We start from the raw sequence: 21,910 nt of genomic DNA, 5'->3' as shown, positions 1-21,910 counted from the left end.
GGTGACTTGCAAAAGTCCAGTGAGACCTGAGGGGACCGAGGCGGAGCACGAAGCATGTGGTTCTAGTGGTGGCGACGTTCTTGTCGCCATCTTGAGTGCTGGCAACGGAAACCGGTACCCCATCTGCCTTATAGCCTGGCGTAGTAACCTGGGTCGTCAGGCGGAAAAGGTAGCATCTTGTAGCCCAGGCAACAGTCAGATCGCGGAAACAGCGAGGCAGACAGATTGTCAGGGCCGTAGTGGAATGTTGGTAGTGTGACAGATAGGACATAGTAACCATTTTTGCCATCAAAGAAACACCGGGAAGAGCCCCTCCCCTTCCTCTAACCTCGTACCCAGCTTAGTTTTTGCTTTTCAGGAACGTTCCTTCGTTGCCACAGTTCCCCATACAACTATACTACCAAACCATTTTTTTTTTTGTGAGTCTCAAATACAAGTATACTCTCAACATCATTTATTAGATCCCAAATTACAAAGCCTTTAAGAAATTCTTTTTATTAACCCTGGGCCTGATAACGTTCCTTCTTGAGTAAGTCTGATACAGCTGGTCCAAAGACCACATTTAGGAAATCATTGTATTGGAATTTGTACTGTGTAGCTGTGGGACGGAGGTGAGGTGCCATCTGAGTTCTTGTCCCCATTTAAGGGGCCATAATCTAGTTGACAGTTCGTTATTCATTGTCCTTGTGCAATTAAGCACAAGGCCAACTGATAATACAGCAGGTAAGTTCATGCTGTGCTTGGAGAGTTAGCCCGAAAATGGGGAAGTTCACCGAATGTAAAGTACTTTTCAAGGATATAATACGCACCAAGAATTCAACTGTTTCTTACAAAAATTATTAAGCTTCTACATACCTTTAAAATGAAAAGTTATTTTGAGCTAGTTTACACTTTCAAAGACTGTTTTTACCTCATCGTTTTTAATGTGTCCCAATAAATTACTAGAATATAAATTTTATGAAGACTAGACATTTGTGTATTAATTGTTGGGTCTTCACAACAACAGGCATAGTGGTCCATGCCTTTAATCCCAGTACATCTTAGTGAATTCAAGGGCAGCCTTGTCTACATAGAGAGTTCCAGAACAGCTAGGACTATATAGAGAGTTCCAGTGTTGGGTTTCAGACCCAGAAACAAAACAGCTGAGGGGTTATTTTACTTAAGAAACAGACCTGGCCTCCAGGTTCTCCCAGCATCCCTCAGTCCCTACCTAGCATACTTACCCTCTGCACAGACTGCCCACAGGCTCTTCCGTATACAATCCAGACATTCTGTTCTATTGGCCCCTCCCTCTTCTCTCCCCCCACTATCTATCTCTCTCTCTCTCTCTCTCTCTCTCTCTCTCTCTCTCTCTCTCTCTGCACTTGCTTTCTCTTTCTCTTCTCTCCCCTCTGTCTCCCTCCTCTGACCTCGTGCCTTGAGGCCAGTGAGCTCACCTGCCTGAAAGCAGTTTCCCAATAAACCTGCTTTATATACTTTGATCTAGGTAAAACTGGCTCATTTCACGGCTGGAGAAATAACCATCCAGAACAGACATCACTACATAGAAAGTTCCAGAACAGCCAGGGCTACATAGATACACTTTCTCAAAAACAAAACAAGAAAACAAAAAGAACATGGAAGCATGGAACCTAGATGTTAACTACAAAAAAAAACAAAAAAAACAAAAAAAGTGATACTTACCCAGCATGCAAGAGTCACTGGCTTTAATCTGCTGCAATAAACAAAAGATTGTAACAATAGAAAAGCAGGTAGACACTGTAATTCAAAGCTCCTGCAAAAATAGAAGCATTTTCATAGTACAGTAGGTTTTGTTTTCTTAGTTTCTCCCTCTATAGCCCCAGGCTGCCCTGGAATTTAGGGCAAGCCTCCTGCTTCTGCTTCCCCAGTTCTGTATTACAGGTGCATTTCACCACCCTCAAACAGAGTACATTCTCAGCACAGGCAAGGCCCCCGATGGGCTTAGAGGCATACACAAAAGTAAAAACAGACAACCAGAAAAGTTAAAAAAAAAAAATCAAGACACTGAGTTCCCCTTCTTAAAAGGGAGAAGAGGATCAATTATGACAAGCTTTTAAAAATACCTGGTTTTTGTTTTGTATTGGTTGGGTTTTTTTTTGTTGTTTTTGTTTTGTTTTGTTTTGTTTGCCTCAAGTCCTCACTTGGACTCACAAGATAATTAAAAGCAGAATGAGAGCCAGGAGCTTCTCCCTCCATTTTATATCTAACCTGTTTAGTTAGTCGTCTAACTAGTTAGCAGTTGTATCTGTTCCAGTACCCTGTTCCAGACCCCTAAAATGCGCTCCAGTCAGATAACTAATCAAATGGGGGCATTTCTTAGTTAAAAGTCGTTGCTTTTCACCATTACTTGCAGTGGTTTGAATGAGATGCTTTCCCCTACCCCCATGGTTCTGGGCATTTGAGTACTTGATCTCTAGTTGAAGTCTATTTGTAGAGGCCTGGAAGGTGTGGCCTTTCTGGAGGAAGTACATCACTGGGGCAGGCTTTGAGGTTTCAGAAGACTTTCCATTTCAAAGTGACTTGGGCTGTTTGCTGTTAGAGATCCCTCAGTTCTCAGCTTCTGGCTCTAGTTGCCTTGTTTGCCTGGTACCACACTTACCTGCTGAGATGGTAATAGACCTCTGAAAGTGTAAGCCCCAAATCCTTCTCTAAGTTGCCTTGGTCAAGGTGAAGTATCACAGCAATAAAAAAGGTAATTATTCACCCACGGGCTGAACACATCTTGCTCTGCTTGAGGTGGTCATTTCTCTGATCCCAGCCTCCACTGAAGACATGCAAACCATGGGTAGTATCCAAACAGGAAGGGAGCAGTATGCCCGGATGAGAAAAGGGAGATTCCCACCAGGTGATCTGCACAAAGCCTCAGTAGCTAGATCCTGGCGGTAGTGATCCAGTTTGGGAAGATGGGTACCCTGGTCTCCCTAGAGACCAGCAGGATGACTTCAACAAGCTGAGACTTAGCACAAAAGTCCTTCCCACACAGAAAGAACCTCTCAGTCACATCTTTGGCAAGAACCTAGTGTCTCAGAAGGTTGTAAACAGAGTACCTTTTCTAGCCATGACCTTGAAGCAAAAGTGTGGAGAGCCTGAGGCCTGAAGGGGGATCCCATTGTGCCAGAGGTGGGGACCCGGAGTTAGAGGCTCAATGAGGCCAGGTTGAAACTCAGCCACCTGGCAAGATCTTTTGTTTGTTTTTGAGACAGGTTTCTCTGTGTAGCCCCAGCTATCATGGAGCTCACTCTGTAGACCAGGCTGGCCTTGAACTCACAGAGATTCATCTTTTGCCTCCTTAGCGCTGGGATTAAAGGCATACACCACCACCCCTTGGCCTGGCAGAATCTTGAAGATTCCTTCTTCTGTCCACATATTCAGGAGCAGAAACTTTCTCTGGCTTTAGTCCTTGGGGCAAAAAATCATATAAATGTCTCAGGCACTCTCCTCCTGTGTGGCTGCTGTATCTTGGTGGTTGGCAGAACCAGAAGAATGATTTGGGTGTTGGCAATGGTTCTTCTGGGTTCCAACAGGTACACCAACACACATGTTGCAACCACAAATCAGTCAGTGGGATTCTTGGCCTTCCATGTGCATTTGTGACAGATATGGTTCTATTTGTTTGTTTTATTAACAATAAGTGTGTGTGTGTGTGTGTGTGTGTGTGTGTGTGTGTGTGTGTGTGTTTTAGCTGAACAAAGGACATCACTCATAGACATGCCAAAGAGGGTAAGGGAAAGCCCATGAGACCTCATCCCTACACAAAGAACTACAGGCAATTAAGGAATTCGGAGAGTGGAGAAAATGGCCTTCTCCAGGGAAGAAGAGCACAGCAATTGTATATCCAGCTCCAGATGGTCAGCCCATGCATGTATATGTATATATGTATATAACATATATACGTAATTGTATCATATATGCATGTAATAGCAATAATTAAAAAAAAGAGATCATGAATTTGAAAAAGAACAAGGAGGAGTGCATGGGAGGACTCAGAGGCAGGAAAAGGCAAGGAAAATGGTGTGACTGCAATCTCAAAGAAAACAGAGGAAAGGAAGTATATTTTCAAGTAAACATGTTTTAAAAGGAGAGACTGGAACCAGGCATGGTAGCCCACATCTCTAATCCTCGGATTTGGTAGGTTGAGGCCTAGAGATCAATAGTTTAAGGGCAGCCTGTCATAGACAGGACTTACCTTGTTTCAAAATACCAGAAAGCAAAAGGAGTAACAACCAGCATGGTAGTTGGTTATAACATCGTAAGGTGTATTACACTGGTAAAGCTCCGGGCGCCATTTGAGTTCACTGGAAGATGGCTGTGAAAGCTGAGACGCTTGTCTCCTCTTGAGGATCGGGGTGCCCTACCCAGAATTCTGACAGGAAGGAAGAGAACAGCGAAACAGCCAGCCCTTAAGAGCTAGAAGGTAAAATGTCCCCAGCAGAAGTTACTATTGTCATGGAACAAAAGCCCCTGCAGCAGAGTGTGGTGGCCTAGGACTTTTCCTAGCTCTCAAGCAGGACCTCAGGAAAACCTGGTCCACTGGAGGGTTCCAGGTCAACCAGGGCTACAAAATGAGACTCTGCCTCTCTCACACACAAAGGGCATAGACAAGATGGTTCACAGGTAAAGGACTTTGCCACCTGATGATGCATGCCAGACACCTGAGTTCCAGTCCCCGAACCCACGGGAAGGTGAAGGAGGAGAACAAAGAGGGAGGGAAAGTTCCAGGAGAGTCAGAGGGAAAAAATTCAAGCTGGATATGATCAAAATGCTACACACAGACAGACAGACAGACAGACACACACACACAGACACAGATATGCATACAGGCTCACAGACACATACAGACGCACACACAGAGAGACACACACAAACACACACCACATCTTAGGGTTTTGTTTTTTTTTGTTTTCTAAGACAGAGTTTGTGCACCTCTAGTTGTCCTGGAACTAGCTCTGTAGACCAGGCTGGCCTCAAACTCACAGAGATTCACCTGTCTCTGCCTCCCAAGTGCTTAAAGGGATCAAAGGCGTGCTCCACCACAGCCAGGTTTAAGGAGTTAGAGTTTCTATTGCTGTCATGAGATACCATGACCAAAGCAACTTGGGGAAGAAAGGGTTAATTTGGCTTATTTGTCCATGTTACTCTTTATCCTTGAAGGAAGTCAGGGCAGGGCAGGAACCTAGAGGCAGGAGCTGATGTCCAAGCCATGGAGGGGTGCTGCTTACTGGCTTGCTCTCCTTGGCTTTTCAGCCTGCTTTCTTATAGAATGCAGGACTACCAGCCCAAGGGTGACCCCACAAACAATGGGCTAGGCTCATCCGTATCTATTGATTCCTAATTAAGAAAATGGCCTACAGGCAAGCTTACAGCCTGGTCTTATAGAGGTGTTTCTCAACTGAGGCTCCCTCCTCTGATGACTTTAGCACAGTAGTTTCAACTAGTGGGTCACAACTGTGAGTCACAACCCCTTTAATGGGTGGAACAACCCTTTCACAGGAGTCACATACCAGATATCCTCCATATCACATGCTTACATTAGGATAACAGTAGCAAAATTATACTTATGTAGTAGCAAAGACATAGTTTTATGGTTGGGGGTCACCAAGACATGAGGAACTGGATTAAAGGGTTGCAGCATTAGGAAGGCTGAGAACCACTGTTCTAGCTTGGGTCAAGTTGACATAAAACTAGCCAGCACTGTGTGTGTGTGTGTGTGTGTGTGTGTGTGTGTGTGTGTGTGTGTGTAAGAATAAATAAAAATAATTAAGAAAAATAATGAATGACTGGACAGTGGTGGCCCATCTTTTTAGTCCCAGCACCTGGGAGGCAGAGACAGGTGAATGTCTGAGTTTAAAACCAGTCTTGTCAACAGAGAAAGTTCCAGGACAGCCAGGGCTACACAGAGAAACCCTGTCTCAAAAAACAAAAACAAGGCCGGGCGGTGGTGGCGCACACCTTTAATCCCAGCACTTGGGAGGCAGAGGCATGCGGATTTTTGAGTTCGAGGCCAGCCTGGTCTACAGAGTGAGTTCCAGGACAGCCAGAACTACACAGAGAAACCCTGTCTCGAAAAACAAAAACAAAAAAAAAAACAAAAACAAAAAAAAACAAAGAAAAAGAAAGAAAGAAAAGAAAAACAGCAAGAGATTTAGATATAGCTATTAACCACAGAGTAAATCAAGAATTTGGATGTATTTTAAAATCATAGCAGTGAACAGTGTCTAACTGAGTTTCAGTATTGTGGTGCCAGGGATTGAACTCAGGGCCTCCCACATGTCAGGCAACTATCAGCAAGCTATATCCTTAGCCTTCTTTCTCTCTATTTTGAGACACTGTCTCATTAAGTTGTCCAGATTGGCCTTGAACTCATTCTGCAGCCAATGTAGACCTTGAATTTGCAATCCTCCTGGCTGGGTCTCCCAAGAAGCACTACCAGGCTTGACTACAACACTTAAATATGGAATCGTTTTTGTTTCTTTGGCTTCTTCGAAACATTTTTATTATGTTTATATGTGTATATGTGTGTGTGTGTGTATCAGGTTTGGCAGCGAGTGCCTTTACCTGCTAAGCCACATTGCAGGCCATTATTTATTTATCTGTCTTATTTATTTATTTATTTATTTATTTATTTATTTATTTATTGTCAACAAGATCTCTACATGTTTCTTAGGCTAGCCTGGAACAATCAAATCAGCAATTCTCCTATTTCAGCTCTGAATGTAGGTTGGTTTTTTTTTGTTTGTTTTGTTTTTTGTTTTGTTTTTTGTGGTTTTTCAAGACAGGGTTTCTCTGTGTAGCCCTGGCTGTCTTCACTCGGTAGACCAGGCTGGCCTGGAACTCAGAAATCCGCCTGCCTCTGCCTCCCAAGTGCTGGGATTAAAGGCGTGTGCCACCACCGCCCGGCTGAATGTAGGTTTTTACTATGTTACTCAGATTTCTCCTGTAGAACAGATGATCCTTCTGCTTCAGCCCCACAAGTAGCTGCCACCACCTTCTTCGTTATTGGCTCACTCTTTTGTTTCTATTTATTTTGAGGCAGGGTCTCTCTGTGTATCCTGATGAGCCTGGAACTCATCATGCATCGTACTCATAGAAATCCACCTGCCTCTCTTCCCCCCCACCCCCGCCACTCTATGCAACCACAGCTGGCCCTGTTTGGTGAGTTTCAATAATTCGTAAGTATTATACATAGAATAGCAGTGACTACCTTCCTCCATCCTGTCACTCTATGGTCCCAGGTGACAGGGGAGTGGCAGGCGCCGAGAAAAGAGGTTCTCTTGTTGGAGAAGGGTCAGAAAGTTGTGGAGAGATCTTCTGGATTTTCCTACATGGTCCTGATCATTTTCTTTTACAACCTGTCATGGTTTGTATGTGCTCTGCCCAAGGAGTGGCACTATTAGAAGGTGTGGCCTTGTTGCAGTAGGTGTGTCACTGTGGGTGTGGGCTTTAAGACCCTCATCCTAGCTGCCTGGAAACTAGTCTTTCACCAGCTGCCTTCAGATAAAGATGTAGAACTCTCAGCTCCTCCTGTACCATGCCTGCCTGGATGCTGCCATGCTTCTGCCATGATGATAATGGACTGAATCTCTGAACCTGTAAGCCAGCCCCAATTAAATGTTGTCCTTATAATGTTGCCTTGGTCATGGTGTCTGTTCACAGCAGTAAAACCCTGTCTAAGACACAACCCAACTTCAGGTACATTGCATAAATGTGTAAAATAATTATTTGTGTGTATGAGGGAGAGAGAGAGGGAGAGAGAGAGAGAGAGAGAGAGAGAGAGAGAGAGAGAGAGAGATCAGGCTGGGGACATAACTTAATGGCAGAACATGCACGTATTTTACATGCTGAAGCCCCTGGATTTGATTCCCACAACTACTACTAAAAAGGAGAGAGTATTTTGAAATGGTTTGCTTCTCAGTAGCAAGGAAAGAGGGGGAAAAGGAAAGCCCCAAAATTTGCTGAGATTTACCGACAATGCAGACAACCTCAGTCTTAACAGCAGGCAACTTAGGCCTGGCAGAGTGCAGGCCTTAGGGTTATTTAATATGCAGTAGTCTGGAAACCAAAAGCCAATCTCCACTCTCTGCCTAGAGTTCCAGATCAAGTCTGAGCAGGTGCAGTGGCTCCTTCCGGGAACCTGCTGATTAACCTTGTAAAATCCAGGGTGTGTTCTTCACCGACAAAAGCTCTGTCCTCCCTCCCCAGCCCTCCTCCCTCCCATTGCCTGGGACAGCTGTTAATAGGACAATTACCCAAGAAGCAAAGAAAGATCCCATGCTGATGTGTCATCAGTCCCGGTATATCCATTAAATCAGACTGAGAAGTCGGCTGGAAAAAGTGAGAGCATGCCCTTGCTCCCTAAGGGAGGGGCTGACAGGCATCAGTAAAACCAGGCCTTCCTGAGCAACTGCAGGCTGCAGTAACCGAGAAGAGCAGTGAGAAGCCGGGTGAGAGTTAGCTGTAATGCACAGGGTTTGGGGGTCACAAAAGGTAGCCAAGGGGCACCAGGTAAAGATACTTGCCACGCCTGATGATCTGAGTTTGATCCCCGGGACTGACACGGAGGAAGAAGAAAAAACTGACTCCACAGAGCTGTCCTCTGACATCCACGTGGGTGCTTTGATGTGTGTGTGCAGCTGCGGGCACACACGCACAAAATAATAAAAATTTAAAAAGGGCCAGCTAACTCTAAGGCTTACACTGACATGCCCACTCCTCCTGGGGATGCGTGTTGACTCTACCACCTCTCCAATAGGACAAGCTGCTTCTGTAGGCACCTTCGCCCTCTAGTCATGCCTGAAGGATGAGTGAGGCTAGTCGGGAAGTCCTCAGAGAAAGGGCTTCGAGAGAGGGGAGAGTGACTGAAACCTGCTTTGTCCTCAAGTGCTGCCTCTCTAGGTATCCACTATCTTCCCTTCTTTAAAAATGTCTGAACGGCTGGATATAGTAGGGCACGCCCACGGACGGAGGCGGATCCCAGCTTTTGGAGCTGGAAGCCGGCAGATCTCTTGTAAATTCCTAGCAGGTTAGGACTACCTGCTGAGACCTTGTCTCAAAACAAAACAAAATTGTTCATCTTGATGTGGTGATGGTTGCCTGTAATCCCAGGAAGATGAAGCAGGAGAATTGAGGGGCAAGACCAGGTTACATGGTGAGACCCTGCATTTGTTTTTTTTTTGTTTGTTTGTTTGTTTTTCGAGACAGGGTTTCTCTGTGTAGTCCTGGCTGTCCTGGAACTCACTTTGTAGACCAGGCTGGCCTCGAACTCAGAAATCCGCCTGCCTCTGCCTCCCAAGTGCTGGGATTAAAGGCGTGCGCCACCACTGCCCGGCGAGACCCTGCATTTAAAAAAAAAAAAAAAGTAGCCAGAACTCAGTTATATTATGTGACTATGTTTTTGTTTTAATCCCAGGTGTGAGATGTGAGGCTGCTTCAAATTGTCCTCAGCAGCTGACTGTGATCTGTCTCATGCTCTGGCAGGGGCGTGATTCTGCCAGCTGAAGTTAAGTTTATGTTTGGAATTCTGGGGACTCTTTAGAGGGTATAAAAATGCCAGAGCCCTGAGAGGCTGTGGCAGCTGTTGTCGCCATGCCTCCCCTCCCCCGCTGCTGTGGTTGGTCTAGTGATCCGAGCAAAGAGAGGAGAAGAAGAAATTGGATATCCTAACCACAACAAAGATTGGACTTGCCTAGTGGAACTCAATGCCCCAATCAGCAGGAAGTCGTCTAAAGAAGTCTATGCCCCTTTCCCCTCTAACCTTCTTTTTGCCTACGAAGTTTTAAGGGGTTGGAAGAGATTAGGGTGGAGAAGGGTGGTAGATATAAGAACCCAATAGAGTAGCCAAAAAGTTAAACTACATGGTGGTGCATTTCTTATAATCCTATCCCTCTGGAGGTGGAGGCAGGAAGATCTGAAGTTCAAGGCTAGCCTCCTTATATAGCAAGTGTGAGAAGAATCTGAGGCTACCCTGGGATACATGAAAACTGTCTTTACAAAACAAATCCATACATAGAAATGTCTCTCCCTTTCTCTAACACTATGTATTCCAGGGGAATGAACCAGATGGCTGCCTGGGATTGCTTTCCTACAGCCCTCCTGAGAGATTCTAAGGGTATATCCTGTCAATGCTGAAATGTTAGCATGTCTTACAAAGGAAATCAATTGGTTTTCCAACTGCTTCAGACATCTAGTCCATTTCCTTCTATGGTACTCATCCTTCGAAAGTGTGTTCCCATCAGCCTGTCAGAAGAGGCAAACCTCCTCCACATGCTGCCAGCCTCTCTCCTGTATCCCATTACCACAGCCGCTTCTCAACCTTGGCTGCACAGGAATCACCTAGGGAGCTCAGAAAAAGGTCCATGACGCAGCCCCACCTCAGACTGATTAGATCTTCTTCCCCATCCCCTTCAGAACTGAAAATCAGCATTTTGTAAAGATTTCCTCAGATGATCCTAATATGTAGGCAGAGTAGAGAATAACTCGCTAGCTTGAAACAAGAATCCAGGTATGACAAAGACAGCAACCGTCCTAATGTCCAGACTAGAGTCATCATCCGACTCTAGGACATGCTCTTCTCGACCTCTACAATGAGAACACCTCATTGTTCATTCATGGCTCTGTAGAGCATTTTTTGAAGCTGAGCTCAACTGTCCCATAGGCCTCCCAGAATTGCCCCAAACCACATTGGGTAATGTTGGTTGTGTAGCTCTCGGTCTGATGTGTCGCAATCAGGCAGGTGCATTGTGAGATGGGGAGAAAAGGTGTTTCAGTTTTAGATGGGTTTACTATCCCAGCTTTGTCACTAATTGGACTAGCCTTAGCTAAATGAAAACAACAACATACTTACTGACAAATCTTAAAACACAACCAGGCATGAGGGTGCCTACTCTTGGGAGATTGATGCAGAAAAACAGCTATAAGTTCAGGCTAGACAGAGCTGTATAGTGAGCTTCAGGCCAGCCAAGACTACATAGCAAGACACTGTCTCAGAACAAAGAAAAAAGTCAGAACATGTATGTAAAGCCATTCATAAGTGAGGTTGAGCTCAGTATGACACACATGTATTTATTTTTTTCAGACAGGGTCTCATGTAGATGAGGGTGGTCTCTGCTTGCTAAGTAATCGAGGTGACTTTAACTCCTGCCATTCCTGCCTCTGACTCCTGAGTACTGGAATATAGACATGTACCACCATGCCAGGCTTCCTTTCTTGGCCACTTCTCTCTCTCCACCCACTCTGTCTCAGAGAAAGCAGTGGCTCTGAAGGAGTGAGAGCTGTCTCCAGAACGGTCCACCCAAGCCCATCCTGCAGACAGAGCAGGACATGTTCGGTTTCTGCCCAGCACAACACACGCATGTCTCATATTCTGAAACACACACCCCTCCCCCTTTTGACATTAGAGCAGGAAGGACTGAGGCTGGTGCTCAAGAGAGCTGATTCTTCTTGTCACGCAGGAACAGATGCTGAAATCCCAGGACAGACAGCACAGACATAGCAGCAGCAGGGGGTGACTCAGAGGAACTGGAATGATCTCCTCTCTCCAAGAACTGCCAAGGCCCACAGGAGAACCCCACTGGAAACGCCTGTCTCAGGGTTGCGGGGAGGGGGCTCCAGAAGAAAAAAACAGTCATGAGTGCAGCTCTGACCTGGGCTTTGAAAATTAGAGAGGTACAGCCCCCCAATATCACACAAGTATACAGTCCTGGAGGAAGCAGAGGAAAGAGAACCCCAAAGACTCCATGCTGGTTTAGTCTTTAAGGATTTGAGTTTTACTAATGGGTATGTGTGTGTGTGTGTGTGTGTGTGTGTGTATGAATGTCACATGTATGTAGTCCTTGGAGCTTTGGAGGCTCTGCAGCTACAGTTAAAGTTACAGGAGGCCGTGAGCTGCCTCACTTCCATGATACACATTAAGCTCAAGGAGTTCTGGAAGCTCTCTGCTCGCTCTCTCTCTCTCTCTCTCTCTCTCTCTCTCTCTCTCTCTCCTCCCTCTTTCTCTGATTTTTCAAGATCACATTTCTTTGTATAGCCCTGGCTGTCCTGAAACAACTCATATTGTAGGTTAGGCTGGCCTCAAACTTAGAGAGATCCATCTGCCTTTGTCTCCCAAGTGCTGGGACTAAAGGTGCACACCACCACCACCTCCCAGCTCAAAGCAACTGGTGAACCATCTTTGCAGCCTTTATTTTTACTTTATTATTATTATTATTTTGTTGTCGTTGTTTTGTGGGGTTTGTTTTGTGGTTTTGGTTTTTTGTTTGTTTTTGTTTGTTTGTTGTATTTTTTTTTTTTTTTAGACAGGGTCTTTCTATGTTGTTCAGGCTGTCCTAGAACTCACTGTTTAGACCAGGCTAGCCTCAAACTAACAGAGATCTCACTGTCTTCATCTCTTGAGTGCTTGGGATTAAAAGTGCGTGCCACCAAGCCTAGGCCTTGTTTTGCCTTTTGAGATAGAGTCTCCCTATGTATCCTAGGTTGTCCTCAAACTTGCAATCCTCCTGCCTTAGTTCTTTTCAGAAGCTAGGATTACAGGCATGTACCAGTACACCTAGCTCTCTGTCCTGTGTTTTGTGAGGCAAGTGTGTGCTTGTTCATGTATGTGCAGGAACACCTGAGTGGAGGCCACAGGACAAGCTCAGGTGTCATCTTCAAGAATGCTGCCTACCTGCTTGATACTGGTCTCTCATTGGCCTGGAGCTCCCAATTAGACGAGAGTGGCCGAGCAGCAAGTCCCAGAGATCCTCATATGGCTGTCTCCCAAGGATGGCCGCCCATGCTTGGGACTTTTATATGAATCTGAAGATTGAACTCAGGTCTAAGGCTTGAGGCAAGCTCTTTATTGACTACCTAGCCGTGGCTTCTTCACGCTGGCAGATTACCAGGCTAATTGTCGGTTGCTATACCTGTATGCTTTCCAGGTCTGTCTATGAACTGGTAAGTCCTCTTCCGGTGAGACCTTGTGAATGACAGTGCCCATCATCTCCATTTGGGAGCCTGCATGTCTACCTGGAAGCTCACTAAAGATTTAACTGTCAGGTCCTAAGTCCCCCTCCCCCCAAATGGCAGTGCTGGTGACACTGTCCCAAATACAAGGACTCGGGCCCAATAAACAAAAGGACTGTTATTAGGTGAAGAAGCGTAAAGGTTTCTGCTCACTAGAAAAAGTAGATCTTGTAAAGGGGATTTCTGTTCACTGGGAACCTCTCAAAGGCCTTGCCCCAGAGGCCAACTATCTCTGGCAAGGGTACCTAGCTCCTGATCAATCAGACAGCCGCTATCAGCTCAGATCCCTACCCTGCTGACTGTCATACAATGGCTCTCTGTTCAGCCATTTTGCTATTCTCTCTGTGCCCCACCCAAGAGATGGCCTTAACAGTTTGATTTCCAATAAATCTTTATTTCTGCCCATGAAGCAGTCTAGTTCGGTAGTTTCTCTGCACTACTGCTTTTAGTAACCATCATTGAGAGGTGGTTTGGAGAATCCCACGGGCTCCACTGAGGACTTCAGAGGGGCTAGCATTGAAGAACATCTTGTTTTTTAAAATTATTTTTTCTTTATTTTATATGTAGGGGTGTTTTGCATGCATGCATGCATGCATGCATGCTTGTGCGCCACAAACTTCCAGTGCCCACAGAAAGCAGATGAGGGCATTGGAGATACAGACAGTTGGTAAACTGCCATGTGGGTTCTAGGAACTGAACCCGGGTCCCCTGAAAGAACAGCCAGTGCTCTTGACCACTGAGCTATCTCTCTAGCCCCAACATATATCTCTTAGGATGTCAAACTTGAATGTTCTGAACTTACTGACTCATCACTGAGATGTAAAGCGATCCCGGTGATTCCAAGACTGGCAGCAGCAGAGGTGGAGCTAGTGGAGTGTTCCAGGTTGTAGCTCCTGATGTTTCTTCCAGCCTCTTTTCATTCCAAGTTCCCACCCCCTCCCTGCCTAGTGCCTCCCTCCTTGCCCCTGTAGGGCCACCCCCAGCACCCTCAGGCTCCTATCTCCCCAGGTCTTCTGTCTTTTCTTTGGAAGGTCGACCTACACCCACTGTGCATACCATGTAGCACACAGAGGCTAGGAAATGAATCAAGGAGCTTTTTGATGCTGTTCTTGTACAGATGAAGTCCAAAAATAGACTGTTACAAAAATATTAAGGCACTGAAAGAATCAAATCTTTTTCCCCCCCCTTAAGTTGTAAAATAACTTCTCTGTGTTTGGGGAGTCAGCTGCCATTCTCTCAAACTTTTGGAACTGCTTCTGGGTGTTGGCAGCCTTGGTGACCTTGAACACACTGAACTGCAGTCTTGCTCAGGGGCCTTCTCTCACCCATGGTGACGTTGTCACCTATCTGCAGGCCCCTGAAGCAGGGGACTGGTGCACAGACATGTTCTTGTAGTGCTTTTCAAAGCAATTATAGTAGAGATGTTGTAGAGAGAGTCCCTGTGGTTGATCACGGTCCTCTTCATCCTCAACTTGGTCACCACACTGGGTGGCTATCCTCACGTGGTAGAGATATTACCAGTGTATGGGGGCATTTCTTTTCTATATAGGTGCCCTCCATGGATTCTTTGAATATCTGGAAGCCTGCACTGATGTTCTTGTAGTTTAGAAGAGGGGGCTTCCAAAAAAAAAAAAAAAGCCGGGCAGTGGTGGCACACGCCTTTAATCCCAGCACTTGGGAGGCAGAGGCAGGTGGATTTCTGAGTTCGAGTCCAGCCTGGTCTACAGAGTGAGTTCCAGGACAGCCAGGGCTACACAGAGAAACCCTGTCTCGAAAAACCAAAAAAAAAAAAAAGAAGAGGGGGCTTGTTTTTGTCAGTTTCTGCCAGCCAAACCCTCTTTTTGTTTCAAAACTTCTGGGATGCTTTTGATAAGCATTCTCAGCCTGAATATCTACACTCTTCACTGCAGCCCAAGAAAAATCCAAATCAATTGTATGATATATCCAGCCAGCATGATTACCAATATGACATCTCATGATCTAGAATCTAGACAAAATGCCCAAAGACTGAGTCCTCAACACACACACACACACACACACACACACACACACACACACGATGCACCAAATATTGTTGACTATACTCACAATGACAACTCTGATAGCCTGCAAGGAAGACGTGGTCACACCTTCACAGAAAGGCTACTAGGGTGTCTTGTGGGCTCACTGTTACTTTATTCTGTTCCAAGTTCAAGTCTTGTTTGTTTAGTTGGATTGTTGCTGTAACATTTATTTATTGTACATGTGTGTGTGCATTTGTGTGTGCGTGCCTCAGGTATGTCTTTAATCCCAGGGCTTGCTCTTGGACCCAGGTAGGGACTGAGGCACATATTTTACATATGAAAGCAGACCTGGCCTCCAGGTTCTCCCAGCATCCCTCAGTTCCTACATGGCATATCCTGCACCCAATCCTGAACTTTCCAGTCCAGAGGCTGGGCTGCCCTTCCCCCAGAGGCTCCTCTCTATATAATACAGACATTTTGTTCTCTCTCTCTCTTTCTCTCTCTTCTCCTTCTCTTCTCTCTCTGCAGGCATGCACCCTTTCTCTGTTTCTCTCCCCTCCCCATGGCAACTTCCCTGACCTCTTCTTTGGGGCCAGTGAACTGGTCTGAGAGCAGCTTCCCAATAAACCTTCGTCTAATATTATCTAATCTGGTTTGAATTGGCTCATTTCACTGACAGAGAAATAACCTATCACCCAGTACTCAGGAGGGACAGGCAGGAAGATCTAAGTTCAAGGCCAAGTTCCAGGACAACAAGGGCTATACAGAGAAATCCCAACTTGAAAAACAAACAAACAAAAGCAGAGAAAAAAAAGAAAAAGAAAAGAAACAAACTTTGGGTCTGGAGAGACAGCTTAGTGGTTAAGAGCACTGACTGCTCTTCCCGAGGACCCAGCACTCACCTGGAAGCTCATACCTATTAGAGTTGTTTTATGGGACGGCTTGTGCTCCACTCTGTCCTGAATAGCTCCTGAATAAAACACACAGAAACTCGGTATTGTTGTTACAAGCTGTTTGCACTATGCTGGGCAGGTTCTGAGCTATTCTAACCTACATCCCAGCCGTCAGCTCTGTGTGACTTCCTGTTTGAGTCTTTCCCAGCTAGCTCTGCTCCATGTGTGTGCTCAGGGAGAATTTCTCTTGGCCTCATGCTCCTGGCCCACCCTGCTCTCATGGCTACCTCCTCCTCTCTCCCGCTTCTCTGTTCCCTTCTCATGGTCTCTCTGGAGACCCCTCACTCAAGTCTAAGTCCCACCTTCCTTTCCTTTCTGCCCAGTCATAAGCTCCAGCCATTTATTGACCAATCAGGGGCTATTGGGGAACATTCTTTACAGTACATAGGTTAATACATTGCCCCGAGATCAGGTTACAATCTGGATAAGGGCCTAGAACTCAGCTTCTGAATACACAGCACACAAGACTAACCCCAATACATATCTGTCTGTAACTCTTCTGACACTCTCACACAGACAGGCACACAGGCAAAACACCAATGCACATAAAATAAAAATAATTTATGTATTTTAAGTCAGAAGACTAATTGGTTCTTCCTTCCGCCATGACCATTCTGGGGATTTGGTGAGACCCAGCAAGTGAGAAAAAGTAACCAGCTTAGGAGCCTCGTGACAAGTAATTATATCATCATCATCATCATCATCTGGACTTTCGAGACTGGTTTCTCTGTGTAGCCCTGGCTGTTCTGGAACTCACTCTATAGACCAGGCTGGCCTTAAACTGCCTGCCTCTGCCTCCCACAGAGGCAGAGGACTAAAAGTACCACACCACACCCAGATTACTATTATTATTTATTATTATTGAAACAAGCTCCCTAGCTGGCCTAGAACTTGCTATGTAGACCAGGCTGGCCTCAAACTCACAGAAGTATACCTGTTTCTGCCTCCCAAAGGCTGAGATTAAAGGCGTGCACCACCATGCCCAGCAGAAGAGAGTGTCAGATCCCCCTGGAACCTGAGTTGCCAGTGGTTGTGAGCCACAGCCTGTGGATGTGAGAACTGAACGTAGGTCTCCTGCGAGAGCGTGAACACTCTTGACTATGGTGTGTAAGCTTTCCTCTGATCTCCACGTGGGCTCGGGGGCACACCCACACGAGTAAGTAAATAATAAATGAGTAAATAAAAGGATCCGTAAGTGTAATTTTTAAAAAGAAAAAAGGTGAAACTTGGAAAGAGAAAGGCTTGATATCTTAAGCCAAAGGAAGTCTGGTGTGAGCGACTGTGATGCTGTGCACTGAGGCCCTCAAGGTCAGAATGGGAAAGCCTGTCCAGTCCCAAGCCTGGAAACCCTCCCACTCAACTAATTAGCCCAACTAGTTTGAAAAAGTCACATGAAGTCTGACTCTCCTCAATGGGTATGTCTGAAAACACCTCCTTCCTGGGCACGCTGGCTTTTGACATGCAGTGAGAGCGCTCGGGTAAAAGACACATCTGTCAGTGTTACGGATGGCTGGCTGCCCAAGCACCAATAACTACCTCATTGTATGTGAATATACTCTGGCCGGGTTAGTCCACAGGCTCAAGCTGGATTTCAGGTGTGTTGTGACCTACTAGCCTCATCCACCTGGGTCTTGAAAAACGTCTGGGGGAGGTATACCTCAGCCCAGTTCTTTTCCCCCAGTAGTATGAGAGGAAGCGGAGACCTCTTCCCCGTGAAGAGGTCTTCACCTGGTCTCACTGATAGGCTCTGTCTTGAGATCAAAAAGGTGACTTGAGGAGTTGGAGAGATAGCTCAGTGGTTAAGAGCACTGGCTGCTCTTCAGAGGTCCTGAGTTCAATTCCAGAAACCATATGGTGGCTCACAACCATCTATAATGGGATCTGATGCCCTCTTCTGGTATGTCTAAAGACAGCGACAGTGTACTCACATAAAATAAATAAAAAAAAAAATCTCAAAAATTTAAAAAAAAGGAGTTCTTTACAAAAAAAAAAAAAAGTGACTTTGAACTATTTGTTCCAATGATAACCTAGTAGAGGGTCCTCAGTTGAGCCCAGGAGCCTTACCTGAGATTCCGGCTGGCCCAGAACAGCCATATGGAGACCTCTGTGCACCAAAGCCACAGGACCCCTAAGCCAGAAGAGGTTTAAGTGGGAAGAGAGGGGCAGGCTCTGGTTCACCTGAGAGACTGGGAGGTGCAGAGAGGGGACCAGAGGGAAGAATCCAAGTAGGGAGACGAGGTTCTGAGACGTGGGGGTCAGGCAAAAAGCTCGCCCAGAGGGGACACACACAGAGGCCAGCCACAGAGGCCAGCCACGCAGGACTGGGCGGAGGGGCGACGTCGCGGGGGGCGGGCACGGGGCGGGGCGGTGCTGTCAGTGCAGGCAGCGAGCGGAATGCAGCGGTCGGAGGCCTGGCCACGTCCGCACCCGGGGGAGGGGGCCTCGGCCGCCCAAGCCGGGGGCGCAGCGCCGCCCACCCGAGCCACGGAACAGCGGGTACGGAGCACAGAGTGCTGGGTCCCGGGGCGGCCAGATCGGTGATGGGGGGCAACCGATTTGCCTCGGGCTTCTGAGCTGAGAACTTTGTGCCACCACTGCCCAGTCCCGGAGAGGGAGCCCGGGCCCAGGGAGGGGAGAAAAAGTTCGTCCTGGAGCGCACGGGCGAGGAGGCCTGGCCTGAGTGGATGGAGTGTCTTGGGACTGAAGTTCTGGGGAACTCGCCGCAGTGATAGGAACTGACTTGGGCGGCGGGGATGGGAGCGAGATTCTGGCGGAACGAGGGAGTGGGAGTGGCGAGGTGGTCTGGTTGGGCTCCCTTGCTCCAGGGTGATGGCCGCGCGCATCTGGAACTGGGGGTCAGCTAGACACAAGGAGGCTCGGCGCCGCGGTTCCCCGGGCCCAGGTTCTGTGATACACTCCGACTCGGGCTCTGGAGCAGTCAGTGCATGACAGAACTTGGGCCCGGTAGGACTTTCTGCACCCAGCGGACTCAGCGCCCACTCCTCGGACCTGCAGTGGAACATCTGTCTGGAAGTGGAGTGGGCACCGGAAATGGTCCATGTGGCACAGGGTTGGGCTGAAACTAGCTGTGGATTGGGGGATAGCTGGCTTCATAGAGTCCAAGACACAGACACGGTGTCCACTTTGAGTCAGGGGTTTCTTTCCCGTGTCAGTTTCAGGAACCTTCTCTCTACACCATCAAGGCTGTCTTCATCCTAGATAACGACGGGCGAAGGCTGCTGGCCAAGGTAACCCCTCCCCGCAGGAACCCTGAAGACAGCGCCATATGTCCAAGACAAGCAGTCCCCACCCAGCCCTTTTAACTCCTCCTATAGGAGAAACTCTGCATTCTGGATGGCGGAGCAGCCCAGCAGATTCTCTAGAAGTCGCTTTGTCCGCTAAGCCTTATCAGTCTAACAGCGAGGGGCTGGGAGGGTGAGTGGGGATTCCCTCGGTTTCTTACTCATGTTCCCTGACATGACTTCTCCTTGCCCTTGCTCTGGCCAGCTGCATCCTGGGCATGGAACGCTCCACTGAAGGGACCAGTGGATAGTTGAGCCTGGGACCTAGGAATCTGAGTCCCTAAACTATAGACAAAGCGACCTGTATGCTTTTGTATTTCAGCTAGGTAAACACTAAGGACTTAGCATAAAGATGTAGTAGAATCGGGTGGGATTGGGGAGACCATCTAGTCCCGCTCTCTAACTTCACAGAAAATGAAGTCTGGAGACGCTAAGTACGTTGCCTGAGGTCAGAACGGATGCTCAGACTCAGGGTTTAGATTTGAGGCTCCAGGTGGTTTTCCTCGAACTCCCATTCAGTTATCCGGTATCCATCCTACATGGCCTGGGTGAGATGAGTTAAAACCATGTGGAGCTATGTTTCAGGGTAGACCAGATGACTCAGTGGGTAAGGATGCCAACCCTGACAGCTTGAGTTGGGTCCTGAATTCACATAGTTGAAGGAGGGAACAAATTCCTCAGGTTGTGCCTGGCAGTGGTGGCCCATGCCTTTAATCCCAGCACTTGGGAGGCAGAGGCAGGAGGATTTCTGAGTTCAAGGCCAGCCTGGTCTACAGAGTGAGTTCCAGGACAGCCAGGGCTACACAGAGGAACCCTGTCTTAAAAAAACAAAACAAAACAAAACAAAACAAAACATTCCTCAGGTTGTTCTTTGACCTTCATTCTTGCTCCCTACAACACACACACACACACACACACACACACACACACACACACTAAATAAATAAATAAATAAATAAATAAATGTTAAAAAAGAAAAAGACTGTTGAAAGAGAGAGGGAGAGAGAGGGAAAGAGAGAGAGAGAGAGAGAGAGAGAGAGAGAGAGAGAGAGAGAGAGATATGCTCTAAATTTCTGTTACCTTGAAGGCCAGGCAATGATGCTTGCTTTTAATCCCATCATTCAGGAGACAGAGGCAGGTGAATCTCTGTGAGTTTGAAGCCAGCCTGGGATTCATAATAAGGCCTGTTTCAAAAACAACACAAAAACTTTTTTTTCTTTCTGGTTTTTCAAGACAGGGTTTCTCTGTATAGCCCTGACTGTCCTGGAACTCACTCTGTAGACCAGGCTGGCCTCAAACTCAGAAATCTGCCTGCCTCTGCCTCCCAAGTGCTGGGATTAAAGGTGTGCGCCACCACCGCCCGGCTTCAAAAACTTAATAATAAATAAAATAACTACCACCAATATAGTTAACTGTAACAGAAATTTAATAACACTTTTGTTTTGTTTTGTTATGGACCAGGTTGGCCTCAAACTTGTCCTATTTTTCCTTCTTCTGCCTCTTGAGTGCTGACATCACTGGCAAGAATGGAATACCACCCCCTGTTTTTGTTTTGCTGGTGTGTGTGTGTGTGTGTGTGTGTGTGTGTGGTTTTTGAGATAGGATTTTTCTGAATCCTGGCCATCCTGGAACTCACTCTGTAGACCTGGAATTCAGAGAGTAGCTTGCCTCGGCCTCCTGAGTGCTGGGATTGAAAGAAGCCACCACAACCAGCCCCGGATTAATTTTGTTTGCTTGTTTTCTTTTTTGAAACAGGGGTTTACTTTATAACCAAAGTTGGCCTGGAACTTACCGTGTAGCCCAGGTTAGCCTAGAAGTAACAGTGATCCTACCTCAGCCTCCCAAGTGCTGAGATTACACGTGTGAGCCATACTTTTTTTTTTTTTTTTTTTGAGATAGGGTCTCATGTAGTCAAGGTTGGCCTAGAACTCCTGATCTTCCATCTTCCTGCTTCTTCCTCCCAAGTGCTGGGATTCCAGACATGTGACACCACACTCAGCTATAACATCTAAACTAGTTATTAAATACATTAAAGATTTTTCAGTCTTCATAACATTCAAATGAACTTGTTCACCGTGGTAGGAGACATCAGAGAGACTGCTAACTTGCCTGCAGAATTTACTACTGAATGCAAAGTTCACATACAGAAAACTGAGCTGACCACACATTGCTTCAGCCGATGGGCAGAGGTGGATCGGCATTGCCAGAGCCTCTGGGGGCTCCTTCTAGAAGGTCCCATCATTGTTATAAATTAAGAAATTGAAAATGAAGCAGTGGTGAAGCACACCTTTGATCCCAGCACTCAAGAAGCACAGACAACAGGATCTCTGAGTTCAAGGCCAGCCTGGTCTACAGAGCAAGCTCCAGCACAGCCAGGGCTACACAAAGAAATCATGAATAAAAAACAAGCAAACAAACAAATTGAGGCTAACCTGTTCTACACAGCAGGGTGGCACAGTGGGACCGTGTCTCCAAAATAAAATAATTGAGACAGTGGCCCAAGAATGTAGGTTAGTGGCAAAGCACATACTTGCCTAATATGTATAAGGTCCTGGGTTCCATCCAAACCTGTTCAAAGAAAGAAGACAGAAAGAAGGAAGGATGGATGGAGGGAAGGAGGGAGGGAGGGAGGGGA

General features: G+C 46.7%; 1 protein-coding gene and 1 pseudogene across 1 annotated transcript in view; one reads left to right on the top strand and one right to left on the bottom strand.

Annotated features, from left to right (window-relative positions):
• Positions 1-14,183: 14,183 nt before the first annotated feature.
• On the bottom strand, positions 14,184-14,994 carry LOC114610440 (annotated as a pseudogene).
• A 3,360-nt stretch (positions 14,995-18,354) lies between these two features.
• Copz2 (coatomer protein complex subunit zeta 2) overlaps positions 18,355-21,910 on the top strand; it is a 12,194-nt gene continuing 8,638 nt past the window's right edge. Inside the window, exons 1-2 of the mRNA XM_028755088.1 lie at positions 18,355-18,469; positions 19,147-19,221. Coding sequence (XP_028610921.1) covers positions 18,368-18,469; positions 19,147-19,221 — 177 coding nt within the window. The 5' untranslated portion in view covers positions 18,355-18,367. The remainder of the gene's footprint in view (positions 18,470-19,146; positions 19,222-21,910) is intronic.

Source organism: Grammomys surdaster, unplaced genomic scaffold (genome assembly GCF_004785775.1).
Source record: "Grammomys surdaster isolate TR1022 unplaced genomic scaffold, NIH_TR_1.0 126048, whole genome shotgun sequence".
NCBI lineage: Eukaryota > Metazoa > Chordata > Mammalia > Rodentia > Muridae > Grammomys > Grammomys surdaster.
Note: the sequence above shows the minus strand (reverse complement) of the source record. Positions and strands in the feature narration are given on the sequence as shown.